Source organism: Canis aureus, chromosome 21 (assembly GCF_053574225.1).
Source record: "Canis aureus isolate CA01 chromosome 21, VMU_Caureus_v.1.0, whole genome shotgun sequence".
In the NCBI taxonomy this organism is placed as follows: Eukaryota; Metazoa; Chordata; class Mammalia; order Carnivora; family Canidae; genus Canis; species Canis aureus.
In genome coordinates this window covers 19,947,468-19,969,007 of record NC_135631.1, presented here as the reverse complement: position 1 = coordinate 19,969,007, position 21,540 = coordinate 19,947,468, and the positions used below count along the sequence as shown (strand labels likewise).

The window sequence follows — 21,540 nt, the reverse complement described above, 5'->3', positions numbered from 1 at the left end:
CGTTCGGTTTAAGAAAAGACATGACTCAGGATGCATTTTCAAAACAGAGGAGACCTAAGATTTCATACTTTCTAAGCCCCGATGTCAACGTTCACCCACGTATCTGCAATTAAAATAACCAGGTGTTCTGCAAAGGTCACAATGTCTAAATTAAATTTTGCGCAGGTAAAAACAATATGACCTATGAAATTCTTCCCCCCAATGCATCCCTATTCTGTTTGATCCTATCATACAAATCAATGTCTCTTAGAGCAGTATTATAACACTGTAGACCCCACAGGCAATATGCCGTCAGTTTAATAGGATCACTGAAAAACTAAAGCAGCTGTGAAAGATTGCTCTAAGTATAGCAATCGTGTGCTTGTCATTTTGTTCAGTGGAGGAAAAATCCAAATTTGGGTAGGCATCGGTATTTAAGAAAATGACTGCTAAATCTTTTCACATAAGTACCTTAGGGACAATAACATTTGACATATAGCATATAAACAAAAGTACACAGCAGCTGTTAGTTTAGTTTTGTTTGAATAAAAATATACTGATATAAATCAAGCAACATTGGAGACAGTGTGCTTTACATCATTCAATCTTCCCAGCAGACCATGTTTTTGAGTGGCATCTGCTGGTTGTTCTGGGACCGGGAGCTTTCCAACTATTACCTAGAGCTGGATAAAGGGCATTAAAACACAAACATACCTTGGCACTAACTCAAACTCCCTCCAGCCATACTTCCTGGATGGAAAGCAGTCCAATCTTAGTATCTCTAGAGAGCTCACTTTGTTTAAAAAAGACTTTTTTAGATAAACTTCATTTTAAAAATAAATTCCAACTGAATTGGGAAATTTCCAAATAATGTCCTGCTTAACAATAACAGTGTTTTTGAGAATGAGATCTGACACTTGTTGCCAGAGAGCATACAGAAGTTTCTTTATAGGTAATTATGCTCTGGGCAGTTCTCTTTCATAGTCTCATGTACTCTGACTGAAATGTGAAAATTACCATATTATGTGAATTATAATTCTGGATATTTAATTGGCATGAATTTTAATTTTTAATTCATAGCAGGTTATTAAAACCTTTGATTATTTCCAGTGTTTTAAAAAATATATTAATTTAAAAAATCTTTTTAGCTTTCCATAGTAGATTCAAACAAGTAAGCAAAGTGTCATTTTAATGTTGCTTTTGGAAAGAGATGTATATTCTCTAGGTACAGAACTTGACAGACATTCCAGTCTATTTCTATGTGGTAGGTTCCATTACCTTGTGGTTTCTCCTTAGAGATATATTTGTCTCTTTGTCAAAAATTCTTGTACTGCTCAGATCATGAATCCAAATAAGTTCAAGCTACTTATCAGTGATGAAGTGATTGTAATATAAGGTCTTCTTGAAGGCTGAATAGCTTATTTTTTTATGAATAGCATTTGAGGGGGATTCCTGGGTGGCTCAGCGGTTTAGCGCCTGCCTTCGGCCCAGGGCGTGATCCTGGAGTCCCGGGATCAAGTCCTGGAATCTAGTCCCGCATCAGGCTCCCTGCATGGAGCCTGCTTCTCCCTCTGCCTGTGTCTCTGCCTCTCTCTCGGTGTGTATCTCTCATGAATAAATAAAATCTTTTTTTAAAAAAAGAATCGCATTTGAACTTATTGTGTTTGGTATTCTTAGAGGTTATCATTTTTATTGTTTACCCATTTCGACCTTAACCTAACACTTTTGCTTTGTTACATAGGTTTTATTGTGTACTTTCCCCCATAGTAGCATGATTTATGACAGGGTAGGATAGAGCACATGAGGCTTTTCCAAGACATTTTGAATACCCACTTTGGCCTTCTCTTGGCGTGTTAATGCTTCATTGACAAATTGTATCATTTTCTTTTGTAATTGTTTTCCTTCTTAGTCTTCAAAATCATTTAGTAAAGAGAAGTAAGACAAAGCAGTTGTACATATTGTAAACGTGCTTCAAAATTCTGGCATATTATTTATTAAATTTTGATCAAATTTTCACTTAGTTACATTAGGTTGTAGATTCTAAGTTTTTGTGCATAGCTGAACTCATGGTTCACAAAACAGTCAAAAGACTGTCCACAGTATATCCAAAGTACTATTTATTCATCTGGTAGACATTTATTGAGCTCCACTTTTACCAAACCAAAAACACTATGGCCTCAAAACCCTAAAGCATTTGTGATATACTGGAGGTTGAAAATGGGAGTGAAGAAAATAAGGATTAATTCAAATCAGTAAAGGGAAAATAAAATCACAAACAATGCTCTGCGAAACGTAGAGGAGGAAACAGTTAATTCTGTCTAAATAACATGGGATATTTTTCCAGAGAAGGTAACATTTGATATGAAGCTTGAAGGACAAGAATGTATTCACAGGTGGAAAAAAAGGAGGAATAATGGAAAGGAAGTAGAACAGCATGAATGAGAAACATATCAGTTGATATTTAGGAAATTGATAGCTACTACTTTCAATCACATGATCTATTTAGCCATGATGCTCAATACTAACTCTACCAGGGAAGTTACTCCTCTCAGTCATATGATCCATTTACGCAACATCCTCAGTCTTAACTCCAAACACATTGAAACTATTGCATTCATTTTAGTTTGCCCTGTTGTCACAACTTGCGAATAAACAAAATGGGTAAAAGGCTATTATCATCCTCCTAACTGCACCTCTCCTGTGGTGGTAATGATCCCAACAGAATGATCTCATTGGAATGATCTATGTATACTGATAAATTTAATGAATGATGACTTTTCAAACCACTTATCTAATAAAAATGTTGAGGCCCTACTTAATAAAAATACTGGAATTATGGAAAAGCAAAGTTCTTGTTGGAATTATGTAAATAGGAACAAATAGGTAGACCACCTGTAATAAAGGCCTCAAACTTCAGAAGAAATGGTGTGTGTAGGTCTACACACCAATATTAAAGGAATATAAGATAATACGAACCAGCTAACCTATTGAATGAGGCAATATTTCTGAGTAGAAGTTTGAAAGAGAAACTTGTGGTTTATGCACAAAATAATACCCTGGAGTTCATTCACTGCAAAAGATATATTTTTTTCATTGAGTGTCTCTCATGGGCCTTGTTAGCTCATAGCAACATCTAGGTTTATGCCCTTTCCACGCTTAAAAAGTGACTACTGTCTTTTCTAAATAATTGTCTTTGTTTTTTGTACATCTTTATTAATACTCTTCTTTGAATGAACTTAGCTTCAGAAACAGTAAAAGAGAACTCTATGTGAAAGAAAACCATTGTTAAGAACACTTGTGAATTGTCTTTATTTTAGAATAATATGAATATCCACTAAAACCCTAAAAAATAATTCGCACTCATGTTAAAAATCTATGGTTGGAAAAAAAAGATCTATGGTTGGGGTTGAAAAGTCACCTGACTTAATTTTAACCAATTATTCTATTATATTTTTAACTATCATTTTAGATCAGTCCTTTTTTTATGAAGAGTTCTTTAATTCTGATTAATACATTTTATTTTTTAAGTATATTAGGCTTATTTATACTTCCTTTCTAAGTACTTAGGGCGTATCATTTTCTTATGTTTTCTGTACCTTCCTAGTTAGTGGAAACATTGTTTGTTCTTGGAGTGTGCTTTGTCTTCCTTTTCAAGAAGATCATCAAAGTTACTAGTTTGCAGCTCCTAAAAAGAAAAGAGCCTTCTAATCCCTAGTTCAGAGGCTAACCTTTATTAGCGCTCTTGTGGTTATAATGAGGACCCTGCTTCCAGCAGGGAGATTCTGGAATACTGAACAGATTATTCAACAAGTTCAGAGCAGATTCTGAAGTCCCTTATAAAACCTGCTTGTGAATACTGCTTTCTTTGCTTTGCTATTTCTGGTTTCCATAGTATTCCTAATTACATAAATCATGTGGAGCATGGGAGCTATTTTCCATCCTATATCAGTTCTGTCACTACTTGCATTTTGATATAATTTGTGTTTTTTTCTAAACTTTATATTTTTTTCTTAAATTCTTAGTTGAAGAGGACACAAACTCTGCAAAAAGTGGAGCGTGTATTAGAAGATCTATGAAATTATACTTTGGAATCCCTTGGGCTGACATAAAGAATTTGAAAGTTATTTTGTGGCAAGCATGGATTAATAAGGCTATAAAACTAGAGAATCTGATAACATGTTCTCAGGTTTAAATTCAAGATTAAATCTAGGATGTAGATCATCCAAGTTTATTACGTACTTCTCAATTTACTTAAAATTATTTAAATTTAATAGCTATTTATGTAATGCCTTTCCATGTTCAAAAACTGTAATAGGTTCAATGAGTGTACTGAATTAAAAGTTTACAAATTAAAACTCAATGCATGGTAATGTTATAACAGTTAACTAAAAAGCACTGATGATTCTTAAGCTAGTTTTCTTTAGGAAAAATTATAATCAAGATTGGTTTATACCATACTTTTTTTAAAGATTGGAGAGTTATAATTCTGAAAATTATAAATTAAATTTTTTTCTTTTTCTTTCTTTTATAGCATATGTTATTTTACAGTTTTAAAAAGTTTGTGGTATTTATTATGATAAAACTTGTATAGAGAAGCAATTGCTCCACTATACACATAGTTTTAATATATGAATTTTAGGAATTAATTTCTGAGGCTGGATGAGTGAATTTCATGCACACATCTAAAGATGTCTAAATAGTCATTGGGTCATAATTTTCTTTTAACTTTATTTAGAGTAGTTTTAGAAAAGCTTAAGTTCTATTTCCAACATTCTCCTTAGTGTTGAACACATTAGAAAGAATTTAAATTGTGCTATGGTAGAGAGTTGCAGAACTTAGTGCCATAAAATGCATAACTTTTTTACTAAGAGCAAAATTCAGCAGAATACCAGTAGCAAAGGCCATTTGCATAACTCAGCCGCTCAGCAGCTCAGCTGAACCTAATTGTAATTCAATTTCCAGATTGCTACGCTAGGCCTCTCTGCATAAAATATGCCACATATAACATAACCAATGGCATGAAGCTAGGAGCTATTTTCCTTGCTGGTGATCTATTTTATTTCTTTCTATTAGAAATATGTATCAGAATAAGGTAGCCAAGCCACATAGTTATTTTGTATGTTTATATTGTGTCATGTATATACTGAAGGCCAAGTTAAAAAATGATATCCTTTCATTTTTCTGCATTCCCAAATTGCCTAAGATTTTTTTTTATTTCTTTATTTCTGGCATTTCAGAGTGAAATTAAATCTTGAAAAATGTTAGCTAGCTGCCATGTTATTTGACTATTTTACACTAGAAAGACTTTATAAGCTAATCGTGTGAAAAAGTGTATAAACATGTCTGTCAGGTCCAGTATAGATGTTGTATTACGGGCCAACAAGTAAATATCTTCTATCTGTTTACAAAACGGCTACTGGAATAACATTCCTAAATCTTTGACTAGCTTATATCCCAGAAACTTAAAAACAAAAAGATATAATAAAAAGCTTGCTTAAGATTCCCTTTACTTTTAAACAGCCTTGCCACCCTGTTTTTATGGGTTATTTAAGCAATGACAGTGAAAAGGCTTGAATAGGATAGCTTATAAAGGTGTGGATTATATTTTATGAATAATTTCCAGATGTCATGTTTTAGATATATAGGCTCCTCTATGGGAAGCTATATACAGAAACAACATGGATCTTACAATTTTATCAGGACAATGCAAGTAGATTTCAGCAAGGTTGGTTCCAACTCATCTGTGATAAATGAGAAGATAAGGCAATCAGTGCACACCATGACACTCTGTGCAGCTAGTTAGGCACACTTCAGAACTATTCAGGTGTGCTCACAAAGCTTATGAGTCTTGCATGGGGGGTGTCTCAATATAAATACATCCTTCATGGTGGCCACTAGTAATGCAGGAATTGCCTCAGTAAGACTTAACCCAGGTCAGATATAAATAATAGATGTTAAGAGTTAGTTTTGATATTGGGACTCTGTTCCAGGCAGTGCATTTCAGTTGGGTCAAAAGAATTTATTTTCCTTTATTTTCTTGCATAGTTCCTCTGCTTGAAAAATGCCTGCAAAATTCCATCACACCTTTGCGGGGACCAGTTTGGGTCTCTAAGGGAGAAGGTTTCAGCCCCTCAGGAGCTAAGATGTACATCCAAGGAGTTCTTTTGGCCTTGTACCAACGACTAAAGTCTGCAAAAAAATATTATACACAGGTGAGTCATCCCTCTTTAAAAATTGCTTTATTATGTGTTTTAAAATGTACTTGGTTGTATAGAGGCGATGATTGGCATTGTGTCATAAAAAAACTGTGACATGTATTTTGTGAACTCAGTGCCCGTTAGGGAGCCAAAATGCTTCTTCTGTAATCTCAAAGCCAACAATAATGGGGCTAATTGTATCTGTCTTTTGGTATGGGATGTCATATGTCTCATCTTTTCTTGCTGCATACTGTGCAAAGCGAAGGCAACTCCTTATGTGGAATTTCTATAGACAGTTACTTTAAGCAAGAAAATGAATAGCTCCTAAATCATTTAAAGGTTTAAATGCTCAGCCTTCTTTTTTCTTTTCTTTTCTTGTTTTTTTCCCCCCAGTATGAAATCAGAATTGTTATTGTAGAAGTTGGGCTAAAATGTAAACCAATCACATTCTGGGAAGTGAAATTGTGAATTAACTTCTTGTCAAAACTAACTCACTTCATTTAAGCTTATTTAACTTGTATGTTTAGAAAGTAAAGAAATAGAATTAATATATTTGAATCAGGTTAAACTTGTTTTTCTCCTTTAATTTCTAAGTATCGTTTCCATAACTGAGTGTGTGTGTGTGTGTGTGTGTGTGTGTATAAAGACTTTGATATTTTTATAACCACTTAAAGGGACTTTGATGTATCTTAAAGTGGAATGCACATTGCAAAGTAGAATGATTGATGGCCATTTATAAAATAAAAATGGAGTTGCCACATTTTTAGAATCCCCTTTGCATTTGGTCTTAAGAAGTTAAGCATGTATTTTACCATGTTAAATAAAGTCTAGGTTTTATATTTCTAACTATGAGGTTTCAGTTTAGAACTGGGCTCATTATCTCAGGCCACAGGCCACTGAAAAATGAATATTTTGAAAGCATCACACTATTATTCTCTGTGTGCAGGGGGAGGGGAGGTAAGAATGGGATTTGGTCTCAGTGTTCACACAGCACCTCCTGCTGTCTGATTTGGAAAAGGACAATTTGTATTGACTAGAAGAAATTCTTGAACTAAGGTATTCAGAACTAGCAGGAAATATCTTTGCATGAGAAACTTTTATTCTCAAAGTGTGATTATTTGCTTAGCTGATTAATTTCAATGCATCCAGAAATGGGATTAATAATTATCATAGATAAGGCTATTTATAATAATAAATATGAAAAAATAAAAATAAAAACTTATCTTTAATATTTTTAGCAAACCAATATTATATATAAAAACTGGTACAAATACATTTTATTATATTTTGATCAAATTATTTAAATTGAAATATTATTTAGCTTTAATATACAATGATATTATAAACTAGATTATGACCAATTTATTATAATAATTAATTTGGTATTATATGATTCTACTTATTAGACAGTTTGAAATTATTTGATGTTTAAAAAAAGAGACCGTTCTCCAATGCAAGAAAAACACCGTTTAAATGAAATTTTAAGAAAACTTGAACATGTTCTAAGTTTTATTAAAAGTGAGAATGTTAGAGATAAGAAACTGCTCAGGACGTAGTTATTGCTTCTTTTTTTCTTCCATTGTCTTAAAACATGTGAAATTGAAATAGATATATACAGTTGTACTAGATTGAAGCGTTCTATGTGTTGTGAAAAAAGAGTGTTTTAAGAATTACTTGCTGCATTGATTTTAAAGGCTTCTTTAGGACTCAAAATTGATGAAAAATATATTTTGAACAAAATTCAACATTTTTAGTATCTTTGAGGTTGTCTATATCATCAACCCTATGCTGAATTTGAGAATATTTAAAAACCTAGGCTCTTTGCCATTCCTAACTAAACCTTTTACTTTTGCTAAGATGTAATGACTTAAACCTTTGCACTCAACAGTTTTTTAATATGATACTTGTTTAGGTTTTATTTAATATATAAAAATGAAAAAAAGAAATAGAATGCATTTCCATGCAAATTTCTATTTCTTTTAGATATAGTCAAATGTATGTATTCTTGAGTTTTTTTTTCTTTTGTATTGTTATATAATTATTTAATTTAAAATTATTTGCCATGTTTAGAAAAGTCACTGTAGTGCTACCATTGTCAGGTCATCAGTAGCCAAGTGTTAAGCCTGGCAATCACTTTATTTGTGAGTAGGGCTTCTTAGCAAATATCCTTCTTAGCACTAATGAACTTTATTTGAACTGCATTTACTTCTTTTGACCTTAGGGATAGCCTTTTCTATTTAGTTTTATATAAGATCATGTTGAAGAATCATTAGATAGGTAAAATGGAGATGGATGATGATTCCTATTTCCTTAACTAATCTAAGCTTATTAATTATAGAATTAGATGAACTCTTGATATTATTTCCATTTGTTTCACTTCTGAGATCATATATAAAAACAATAATACTGTTTTGCTGGGATTCAGTCAAAGGAATTTCTTTAAATCTTTAAATTGGATGTCTTGGGATTCCCAAAGGGAATTTCTTTTAAATAAACTGATAAAATAGCTCTAAAAGGAAAATCAGAACTACTGGTTTTATGTTTATAGACTTATTCATTTTTCAGTTTCTAACTTTAACTTGGCTATTATAGCATGCAACCAAATTAAGCCCACTACATTAGTGTGGTCTTAAATATATACTGAGTCATGTATATAAAATGAGATATTATATTTAGGACCGCATAAAGTCACTTAGTCTTACATTTATCACATTTATTTCCTTAAAAGTGGAAACATCTTAGAAATTGCTCAGAGCTAAGCAGAATCTATTTAATTGGTAATCTTTGAAGTAGCATAAATGCATTCCTATGAAATGCAGTTAACACTTTCAGCGACAGGGCCTGTTCCATCTCATTAGCATTCTTGTTAAGTAGTGGTGCTGTTGGTGGGGGTGTTGAAGTAGGAATGCCATTGTGTCGAGTTCCAGTGTTTGGGGACAAACACTGCTGTGGAAGGAACGTGTGAAAAGGCCACAGTCCTGTCAGTGAATGAGGAAGGCTGTGCTTTCTGTGTGCTTCAAGCAGGGAAGCTGTCATTCATAGGCCTAACACAGCTAAACAGAGGCCAAAACACAAGCCTGCACTACCTTTTAAAATGATATTAGTGATTTTTAAACATGATCTTCTTTATTTATGATCCTACATAGAGCTTTTAGTTGCTGTCAGTAAACAAAATATATGTCAGTCTCTTCAGAAACACTGTAGAGATACATAAAAGTCTATGGAACTGTGCCAGGAGGCTATATAAATAATTATTTGGAATGACTGATCCTACGTACAAATGTGATCTTTAGGAAACGTTCATTGCTGGAAATGTCTTCTCAATTTGGATACTTCTTTGAATTTTTACCCCAACCAACAAAATTCCTGGATACATTTAAATAATGAATGCATTGCACTCTTCTTTTAGAATAGTTTCTAAAAGAGCTCTTAAACATACAGCTTTAATCATTTCAAGTGGTTCACAATATAGCTTAACAGTTGTTATAGATTGCATAGTCATTTTTGAAATTCATAGAGGAACAAAGGAGATGAGTATCTAACTATAGTATCTTAACAACCACCATCTTAATTATGAAGAAAATCATAGTCTCTTTGGAATTGAAGTTATGAAAAAATTTGAAGGAAATATTTTATCTTACTCCTAATTTTCAGCACTTTGGAAAGAAAGACCAACTTTGAAATTAAATTTTAGCTTGTTGATTACTTAAAAACAAGAAATAAGAAAAATACACCCATATATTTCTTAAACCGTTGGAGAATTTTCTAAACTTAAAAAAAAAAAAAACACTGAAAATTTCTATTTATGTCTGAAGCTGCAAGGAAGTGTTCTATTTCTGCAATTTTAATTTAGAAATATGTACTTGGGCTGTTTGTACTAGACCAATACTTAATGAAGTTTGTTGAAAACTATAATTTTCTGCCTGAGTGATTCCAGTTTTTTGTGTATATGGTCCTTTTTATTTATTATTTTAAGCCAGGTGCTTTTTTTGAATGCTGTTATATTTTATTTCTAAATGTTCCATATTTCATGTGTTGGGTTTAAAAATCTTAGACATTAAGTCTCTATTTTAAAAATTGGGTTTCACTTTTTAAATTGGAATTGTACTATAACTTTATTTTGCAGGCATGTAATTAGATATGGAAATGACCATCAACTTTAGCATACATTGGTTTTGCAGTTTAAAACAGAAATATATTTTATTATTACATTAAACTAACCTCTACCAAAGCTCTAGATTTTGCTAAAAAATTTTCCTAAGTTAATGTTGGCTCACTTTACCCATGCTATTAATAAGTTTGATACTTAGATACCAAACCAATAATAATAATAATAATATAATTCTACTCAGAATAGATAAGGTTCAAAATATGCTTGAATTACATTTAGTGCTAACAGAATATATTGATTGCAAAAAGTATTTTTAAAGAAATGTTAACATTTTAATTTTCCATAAAAGAAGTATTGAAAGTTTGTCCTTTAATATCTTGTATCTTAGGTCAATCAAAGTCATTTACTGGTCTTAACATGACTGAAGGAGTAACTATTTCTATTTCATTTTCTATATATTCTTTATTTTTGGTATGCCAGCTACTTTCTCCCAGCTTTATTAAGATATAATTGATATATAACATTATGTAAGTTTAAGGTATAAACATGATGCTTGGATACACTAACATATTATAAAATGATTGCCATAGTAGGGTTAGTTAATACCTCTATCATCTAACATAATTACCATTTCTTTTTTTGTGGTGGGAACATTCAAGATCTACATGCTTAACGACTTTCAAGTATGTAATATAGTATTATTAACTATAGTCACTTGCTATACATTAGATCTATCTATATATATAAAATTGGGCTTATGTATATATGGGATATATATATAATTGGGCTTATATATATATAGGCTTATATATATATATATAATTGGGCTGTTTCCTTGACTTAACCTTCATGGGACAATACCCAAAATTGTTCAATTTTGAACTTCTTGATGTCTTTTGAAAGCTTGGAATAAAATTTCTAATATATAAATATAGCTCACTATTAAAAACATTAAAATCGTGTTGCAGATGTTTCAAGTAGTTGAAAACTACTTCTGAAGGTTCTGATAGGTAATGTTTTAGTATATTAGGTTGCTTGTAGATTCGAATGATGGTTGGTTTTTTTTTCCCTGAAACCAAGCTGCATTCTAGTTACTTGAAGTATTTTAAGAACCTTAAACTTGTGTCTTTTTCTAAGTGTCATGCTTTGAGCAGGCCTAACATCAGTTAAATGAAGTGAAAATTGCATTCTTGTCTTGATAGAGATGAAAATGGATTTCTGGTCATGAAATAGATGTAGTTGTCACTTTTTAAAAAAGGTGTCAGCAGTTTGCTTCAGTGAGTAAGGTGCCAATTCAGTATGGCAGTAAACTTGTGATCTGAGCAATCAATAAAATGCTTCAATAACTTCTGCTTCATTACACTTATAATAAGAGGCTATAGATCCGTGGCACATAAAATGTTGATAAAGAGGATATGTGGGGACTGACTGTGACAATTTTCTTGAAAGTACAGTAAGTGCAATATTGCCATCTAGAGTTTGTGCATAGGTAATTATTACAGAGAGGGACAAAAACCAGGATGGGATAAAACAGGAAATCATATTGAAATACTGTTTATTTTCCATCATTTATCCACGACACATTTGTTATCATGGAACATTTCATTTTCACTTGTCATAAAGCTGTTTAGGTCAGGAGAAAAACTTTGAATCTGTATTTTTCTCTAATTCTCTTAGAATTATACTACCAAATGTCAAATATGTATCTCTGGCTCAAATATGGACTTTTTACCATGAAAACTATTTATTAAATAACTCACTTTTTCAAAAAAATTAGATTTAAGGGTTTTCCTTTTTTCCCTGGTAATTCAGTTGTGCAAAAACAGAGAGCTTTGGCATCTCAACTGAGTACCTTTTAATAAACAATCCTTCAAGAAATGAGCCAAGTAAGATAAGAGCTCTTTCTTAAAAATGATATTTTAAAATGATTACATAGAAAGATAGGCTTTCTTGCATATGTGATTATGAACATTTTAATGAAGACTAAGTTCCACTTGGAGATTAAAAATATTTTAAAAAAGTATGTCTTCATCTTTAAATCACTAAAACACTTTAACTGTCTAAAAACACTATAACAAGTATTAGCACTTTTTTGATCAATTAAAAGATTTTTAAAACTTTTTTGAATGAATTAATATGGAAAATACATTTTTAAACTAAGCATTATTGAGCTTTTTCTCCTTTGAACTTGCAACTGAAAATGCTAATTATATAATAGAAAACTTTAAAAAAATCTGAGTTTAAGTTTTCTATGATACTTAATATACAGTAAGCTTAATATAGATATAGATGACTCACTAAGGAAAATTAAGTAATCTGGAAAGGCTATTAACTTAATCTTCCATTTATATATATTTCAATTTGTATAGGTAGCTTTTATAAGTTTATAGACCTAGGCCTTCAGATTTTCCTGAGAATGATAATTTGGCATTTATTTAATAATGCATTTTTTCCCTACTATCACACTGGTTAGGCATTTTTTGTTCTCATACATCTATGTGTGAATGATTTCTATAATTGTAAAAAATGGAAATGATTCAACATTAATTTATTTTCCTTTTTTGGATCAAAGTTTTATTCTCAAACATCCTAATATTATATGTTCTTTAAGAAAACTCTTTAGACAAAGGGCTCTTATTTTGAAATTTTTAATCATACTGAGTACAAAATGTTGCATTTTAAAACCTTCAAATAAGTATAGAATTGTTCTGGTAAAGTAAGTGGAAGTAGACCTGACAAATTTTCTTTAAATTACTCAACCACCTACAGGTATTATTGCCTATGACTCTTTTGAAATGAGAATAAATTTTATAGAGTTACAGCAGCAAAGTGAAAGAGTGTGTTTGATAGATTCCCTGAACAGTTTCAACACCCACAGGTATTATTTGTAAGAAAACAATCATGCCGAGTCTTCAGCTGGTTAGAGAGGGCACAGCATTCTATCTTCACCTGACATCCTATCTGTTCCGTCAACATCCTGGGCCCCCTGCCTGCTGCCCCCTCTTCCCAAAACAATAATGCTCACTGAGAGGTTTGTGTGAATGGACAAGAATATGAAATTTTCTTTTTCCCTTGAAGAACTAAAGCAGTATTGAAGGCATATTCCTAGGTGGAGGAAAACCAACTGTCTTGAGGATTGACTAGCATTTTTCTATTTTCTATTCAGATTGATCAGTGTTGTCAGTAATTGTTAGTTAAGATCTTTGATTATTAAGTCTGACTACTGATTGATGAAAGGGAGACTCAGTGTAAATGTTTTGGAAATCGTTGCCTTGCTTTTATTTTATTAAGAGGCATACAGTGGTTTCCTCTCACCTGTTGTTGTTAATAGCATTAGCTTGAATAAATGTTAAATAAAACAATAAATTGCTGATTTTTAAATAATAAAACTTATTGGGACGCCTGGGTGGTTCAGCAATTAAATACCTGCCTTTGGCCCAGGGCATGATCCTGGAGTCCCGGGGTCGAGTCCCCCCACATCAGGCTTCCTGCATGGAGCCTGCTTCTCCCTCTGCCTGTGTCTGCTCTCTCTCTCTCTCTCTCTCTCTGTGTGTGTCTCTCATGAATAAATAAATAAAAATTTTTAAAATGTTATAAAAATAATATAACTTATTATTTGCTTATATTTTACATCTGTAACAAAGATGCAAAGGAGTATAACATTATCACTGTCTTCAAAATTTTTCAAAGTGATTATGTCAAAAAATAAATTTTATGTAATTTCCTAAAAACAATCAGCATTCTGTTATATTTTTAAAAGATTTTAAGTTCCTAAATAAAGTAAATCATATACATGGATAAAGGATACAGCAAGAGTCCATTTATCAACACTTATTATTCACTGCGAAGTAAATATTGAAAGTTTCATAAAAGATAATGACCGCATAAGTAAAAACAACTGGAAAGATCCTAGTCTTCAGCCTTGGCAAGCCACAGGTGAGTTATATCTTCTAGAGATGTACTGCCCAATACACTAAGAACCCTTATGGTTCTTAAATGTAAGTAAATTAAATTAAATTAAATTAAATTAAATTAAATTAAATTAAAGAATTTAGTTCCTCAGTCTCACTATCCATATTTCAGATGCTCAATAGCCACATCATCATTGAAAGTTCTTTTTTTTTTTTTTTTTGAAAGTTCTATTGGACAGTGCTGTTCTAGCAGAAAAGAATTCAGTCTGGATACCCTAATTATACTTCTGACATTGAATTTTATATTCAAAATTTAAAAAAGTCTCTTTTAATATGATCTACATTTAAATTGGTGTTTGGTAGATAAGATATTCTGATCTTAATAAAACAAAATAAATTATATATATAATACACACACACACGCACACACATGCACATAGGTCACAAACTATTTGCCATTTAACCACCAGATGGACACCTGTAGGACTTTCAATGTATGTCAGGGTCCCTATAAATAAACTATATGGTGTGGTGTCTTTAGGGACTATGATTGTGGTAGTCACTGAATTAACCTTACCTCGTTTGGTGAAAAAAGATCTCTCCACTCTGAAAAAAAGATTGGAGGGCCAAAGAAGACAGACTCAAATGATGGAGTGTTGAATAGCCTTTTATGTGTTCCATCTGTGCATTAACCAGATGGAATGATATTGAAGATAGTGCAGAACTATCCAAGATCTTGCCCTGGGGAAGCTTCCTTTCTTGTTTTGGAAATAAAGCGTGGGCACATGAAACTCTTAAGAAACCTGTTTATTAATATGTACTTAAGTACTAAAACTATGTGATACAGATTCTATGTTGTAGGGAACTTAAAAAAAGATTAAAAATAGAATGAAAACATTTTTAGATTGAAGTGAACTTTAGAGGTCATCTAATCTCTAAATTTATAGATAATAATAAGAGTAACAACAACGATAATAATTACCTCATTGGATTGTTATGAGGATTAAATAGTTAATGTATATAAAATTCTTTTTTTAAAGATTTTATTTATTTATTTGAGAGAGGGAGAGTGAGAGAGAGAGAGAGAGAGAGCACGAGCAGGAGGAGGGGCAGAGGAAGAAGCATACTCCCCTCTTGAGCAGGGAAGCCCGAAATGGGGCTCCATTCCAGGACCCCAGTATCATGACCTGAGCCAAAGGCAGCTAGCTGCCTACCCAACTGAGCCACCCAGGTGCCCCAAGTTAATGTATATCAAACCTTTAACAGTACCTGAGGTATAGGAAGTGGTCGGTAGGTGTTAGCTATCATCATTATCTTTATGATTAATGTTTTTCAGCTTTATTTAGGTATAATTGATAAAATTGTAAGATACTTAAGTGTACATCATGGTGATATGACATTGTGAAAGGATTCCTATCATCTAGTTAATTAACACATATATCACCTCATATATTTATATATATTTCTTGATGAGAACATTCAAGTTCTACTCTTTTAGCAAAATTTCAATGATATGATACAATGTTATCAACTATAGTCACCATGTCATACCTTAGATCCTCAGACTTTATTCATCTTATAGCTGAAAGTTTGTACCCTCTTACCAACCTCTTCCTATTTTCCGCACTTGCAGTCCCTGGGAACCACTTCTCCACTCCCTGTTTCTATGAGTTCGACAATTTTTTTGGTTCCACATATAAATAATACTTTTATTAATATTGTAGGTAGGGCAATTGAGACACTTGTCTAAAATGAGACGAAAAGGCAGAGTTATAAGGGGAGTGGAGCTCCATCTTTGCTGTTAGAGTGGGCAAGGTATGCTTCGTTAACTGAAGTATGGGGAGGGCTTTTAAAGAGATTCATATAGGTAACGGTATGAACCTAGGAGTGAGTAAGACTTATTTTCAAACAAGTTATATTTGATACACAAAAGGTTATTGGTGATCTTTGAAAGACGATGAAACCTTAGAGTGAACAGTTAAGGAAAAATTGATGTTGAGGAAATAAGAGCAGTGGGTATAATTTAGATGTCTCATAGGTTGAGTGTGGTTCCTACTTTTTTTGAGGTTCACAGTATAGTAATGAAGAAATATCAAAACAGGATTTAAAAATCATTGGGTAGATTTTATATGACTACACTTAAGATTAACTCTGTCAACAACCCCCCATGACATTTTGTTCCATTTTTTATGATAATTACAAAATTTATTTAAAAATATTAATTCATAACCCATATAGAGAGGATGGTCTGGTGATGGGACAAAAGTTTTATAACTATTTTTTTCGGTAATTTCTGTCACTGTATCTTTTTGGCTGTATGGATAACTTTACTTGGAGGTAAGGAAAATGGTTAAATATGTGGCCCATTTCGAATGTGAAACTGAGGCTGGCTAATGGCCTTCTTCAACCTCAGAAGTGGAGCATCTGAGATTCTGGAGTGGTTGAGGACTATGGATAGGGAATGAGAATCACTGAGTTTGAAAAACATATATTGGAATTTACTCTAGGAGTGAGTTTCAAGTAAGCAAAGTCACACAAACACTATACAAGATGTGCAAAGAAGTATTTCTAAGATTTTGTCTAAATCTGATTTGACTTTTCATGGAAGGTGACACTCATGGTATTAGGGAAAGTAAAAGCAAATTTGATTGAGACCCAAAAATTTAACCAATCTTTCAGCTAACACTCAGCCTTTTAGATAAGGAGGCTCAGATGCTCATATTTCTGTCCTTCTGTGTTTCCTCCAAGAAGGCATCTGGGTTTATAGGGGGAAGAGAGGGTTAAGTCAACTGGAGTTTTTCCTCTGAGGATACACAAATACCAGGAGGAGAAGGTTTTTTTTTCCTTTTCTTTTTTTAAAAGATTTTATTTATTTATTTATTTATTTATTTATTTATTTATTTATTTATTTGAGAGGAGAGAGAGAGAGAGAGGAGAGAGAGAGAAGGGGGAAGGGGCAGAGAGAGAGGGAGAAGCAGGCTCCCCACTGAGTGGGGAGCCCACTGTTGGGCTCCATCCCAGGACCCCAGGATCATGACCTGGGCCAAAGGCAGATGCTTAACCTACTGATTCACCCAGGTGCCCCAGGAGGAATAGTCTTAAGGAATAAATGACGAGATTTTCAACTTCCGCGTGTACTTTTTACTAAAATTGTTCTGTGAATGTGCCTGCAATGGTGGTATATGCCACTTCTCCTTTCCCATCTTCTATTATTCTTAGGCAAATTATACCTCTCCCTCATCCTGAATCTGCTGTGGTGCTTCACCCTGGAGTATAAAAACCCTATAGGACCTCAAACAAAGGGACAGTTTGAACTATTGGTGCCATAAACTCCTTGCAGGGGCTCTGCACCTTTCCTTGTTGTTTTTTAGGTGTTTCTGTTAAGGAAGAAATGGGATAGAAATATGAGGTTGAGGAGAAGAAGAAACATGTAAACTTTCTGATTAAGAGTTTTTCCATATATTTTGAAAAATGTTTGATGGTTAATATAAGGTTGTACTGATACTTAACTCACTGGATAGATTAAAAAAATTTAAACATTTTTATTTAGTAATGCCAGTATTTATATGCCAGAAAAGACATCCTTTGCAACTATTTTTAAATTAGCCATAAAACATTTCCAGTGGCAACTTAAAATACAGGTTTCTCAGTAAGGGGTACATAGTTTTCTAATTTCTTTTTTTTTTTTTTTTAAAAAAACTTTTATTTATTTATGATAGTCATCACAGAGAGAGAGAGAGAGAAGCAGAGACATAGGCAGAGGGAGAAGCAGGCTCCATGCACCGGGAGCCCGACGTGGGATTCGATCCCGGGTCTCCAGGATCACGCCCTGGGCCAAAGGCAGGCGCTAAACCGCTGCGCCACCCAGGGATCCCCTCTAATTTCTTTTAAATAGTATATGACTCCAAAATATTTTGAAGCCTTCATGGTGCCAGGGAGTCAAAGTAGTTCTTTGAGCCCTGTGGTCTCCAACTGCTGGAGCATCACTGGTCTTGTCCTTATTGAGATTTATCGCTGGTGTAACTCCTGAACTACTACTGCTCTCTGCTTGGTCAGGAGCACTCCCTGGAGAAGCCTTTGCATTAGTTTGGCTCTCAATGAGTTTCTGCCACATTCTTCATCTTGCCCATGGCCTAACTAGGTCACCCTAACGGCCTCTACAGTGCAGTCAACGTGCACATTTTGGCCCTTAATTATCTTGGCACTTCTGGCTTTCGACTTTGTACCTTTTACTTACCCAGTGGCTATGTGAGAATTTGTAGGTCTTATCCATACCCCAACTGAAAATGACTCAAGAAAGCCAGGTTATGATCCTCTTTCTGCCTCCTACATACTTTTCCACTGCATTTACTTTGTGGCTCCATCCTTTTCACTTTTGCCAAAGATTTATGAAAGGGGACAGCCTCAATACAGTCATCTCCTGGATTATCAAATGAGAATCCAGGTGGAACCCTTTTGCCCTTAGCCTCCTCAACATACCTAACACACCTGCTTCTCTCTAAACTGGGAGATAGTAGACCAAACCTCAGCTCTCCCTCCACATACTGTCCCCAGGCGCCCATCCCACACCACCTCTTTCTCATTTCTTTTTCTTATAGTCCCTTGAGATGAGAAGAGGTGAACTTTGAGCTTTTGACCACGTCTGCATTGGTGGCTTTTGAACTTCTTTGATTGAAATCCTTAAAAATAACATTTCATAATTCACAGCAGAAAAGATATACTTTACATTACAATTCAGTATTATATTCACACCTCTCCACATTTTATAAAACAACCTTTTAAAAAATGTATTTATTTTTTAAGATTTTATTTATTTATTCATGAGAGACACAGAGAGAGACAGAGAAAGAGAGAGAGAGAGGCAGACACAGGCAGAGGGAGAGGCGGGTCTCCAGGATCAGGCCCTGGGCCGAAGGCGGTGCTAAACTGCTGAGCCACCTGGGCTGCCCAACAAACATTTTTCAAAACAGGATTTAACCTTACCACATGGAGACACTATCAAAATGCTGGTGTGAACCCACTAAGTTGATTTCACAGCCCTTTGACGTATTGTATAAGGGCTGTACTTCATCCTGTACATCCTTAACATGGCTTTTGTAATTAAAAAATATCTTCAATATTTTATTATTAAAATTTTCAAACATACAGAAATGTCAGAATGACAGAAATGACAGAATGACAGAAATGTCAAAAGAATTTTACAGTGAACATACATGTACCTACCACCTAGAATCTAGAATTAACATTTTACTATGTTTGTTTCATCAAATGGTATCTGTTTATCCATCTCTCCATCCATCAGACCATTTTTGATGCATTTTCTAAGTCAGTATCAGACATCACATACATTTTTTTCTCCTTCTTTCCTCCTCTTCTTCCTCCTCCTCCTTCCTCTTCTTTTACAAGCTGGCATATGGTGTGATTGTTTTATATCTGGGAGGTGCTCTGTTGTATTAAGTATTTCAAATACTACTATGAGCCAAAGGTAGAATAGAAACACAAGCTGTGAGCAGAACTGAAGCCACAGGCCTACTGGGCTCCTGGTTGGAAGTAATCTGTGGTACCTAACTGAAGGATACTGTGTGAAGGTAGGGACAGGGTTTTGCAATCCTTCTAACCCCAATCTTGGTGTAGCTCAGAAAAGCTGGCTGAAAAAATTTGCAGACCTACTGACAGGACTTAATGGATTTATAGAGACCTCTAGGCCTACTGAGTGAAGGGGGAAACAGAGATACAGTTTGATTTCTTGGAACTGAACCATCCATCTACTGATTCTGAGTTGTATACTATTCACAATAGCATCAGATATTAGGCACACAGCAAACAAGTTTTTAGGACTTTAGACTTACTCAAGGAGCTTTTTTTTTTTTAAATCTTTTTATTTATTTATGATAGGCACACAGTGAGAGAGAGAGGCAGAGACATAGGCAGAGGGAGAAACAGGCTCCATGCAGGGAGCCCGACGTGGGACTCCATCCTGGGTCTCCAGGATCGCGCCCTGGGCCAAAGGCAGTCGCCAAACCGCTGCGCCACCCAGGGATCCCCTATTTTATATTTTTGTCTCTTTTTGTCTCTTTTTGTATTCTTTTGCATTATATTTTATCTATTAAAGATTGAGATAAAATGAGAAAAATGGCAATTAAGTTCGGGCAGATATGAACAGAGAACAGGTTTTTAAAATAAGTAGTAAGTCAGATATATTGGTGGGTAAAAAAGAAAGGAAGCAATATTAAAAAGGGCCTGTTTTTTTAATGGCAAGATTCGTGCATGTATATATATTAATAGTACAGAAAATTTAGTGTATAGAGATAAGCTGATGTTAATAGGAAAAAATAATTATACCACCCATAATCTCACCATTCTGATTAGCTCCTTGATCCCTCAAGGAGCTTAAGAAAGGTTAGACTTTAGCAAGAAAAGAAGTGAACTCACAAGGCAACAAATTCAAGAAATAATGGTGATCATATAAATTGATAAAATATGTTGGTGAGTTTAACTATTGACTTTGAAAGGTCTTTTGTTGTTGTTGATTGTAAGATAACATCAGGCAGAGGGAGAAGCAGGCTCCCTATGGGGAGCCCGATGTGAGATTCGATCCCTGCACCTGATTTCACTACCTGAGCCGAAGGCATACGCTCAACCGGTGACCCACCCAGGTGTCCCTGTAAGATAACATCTATCAGAGACATTCCAATTTAAAGAGTTCAAATGTAAAAAAAAAAAAAAAAAAAATGTGTTCTGGAATCAACAAAATGGTTTAGGTTACTTAGGAATAAACCCAACAAAAGATATATAAAGCTTTTTATGAAAACGAAAACAAAAACAAAAACAAAAAACCTATAAAGGCCACCTGGGTTGCTCAGTGCCTTCAGCTCAGGTCATGATCCCAGGGTCCTGGGATCCAGTCCTGTGTCGGGCTTTCTATTTTTTATTCAAATAAATAAATGAATAAAATCTTAAAAAAAACTATAAAATATTTTCAAATATAAAATATGGAATAAGCAGAGATATATTAAGTTCTAAGTAAGAACTCTATATATCATAAGGATATAAATTCTCCCTTATATTAATCTATAAATTCAATGAGATTCCACTCGGAATCCAACAAGATTGTCCATGGAACTTGCTAAATTTGAGAAGGAAGAACAGACTATTGCTACCACAATCTTGAAGAACTGTCCTATCAGGAATGAGGAATTATTAGAAAGTCGAAATCATTACAGTAGTATTCGTTACTGTGGCATTAATGCAGAGATTGGCAAATCAATGGGAGTGAATAAAATGTACAGGAACAAGTCCATGTCATATTTGAAACATGAGAGTGATGGCCTTACAAATTATG

At 33.7% G+C, this 21,540-nt stretch overlaps 1 protein-coding gene across 25 annotated transcripts in view; it reads left to right on the top strand.

Moving 5' to 3' along the window:
- Positions 1 to 21,540, top strand: part of DCDC1 (doublecortin domain containing 1) — a 483,101-nt gene that overhangs the window by 92,564 nt on the left and 368,997 nt on the right. For 22 of the 25 annotated variants that reach the window (XM_077863419.1, XM_077863438.1, XM_077863436.1 and 19 more), the window contains one exon: positions 6,025 to 6,191. In XM_077863419.1, the coding sequence (XP_077719545.1) occupies positions 6,025 to 6,191 (167 nt within the window). Of the gene's footprint in view, positions 1 to 4,003; positions 4,166 to 6,024; positions 6,192 to 21,540 lie in introns of those variants that run through there. The other 3 variants (XM_077863443.1, XM_077863441.1, XM_077863440.1) reach the window with 3 other exon arrangements.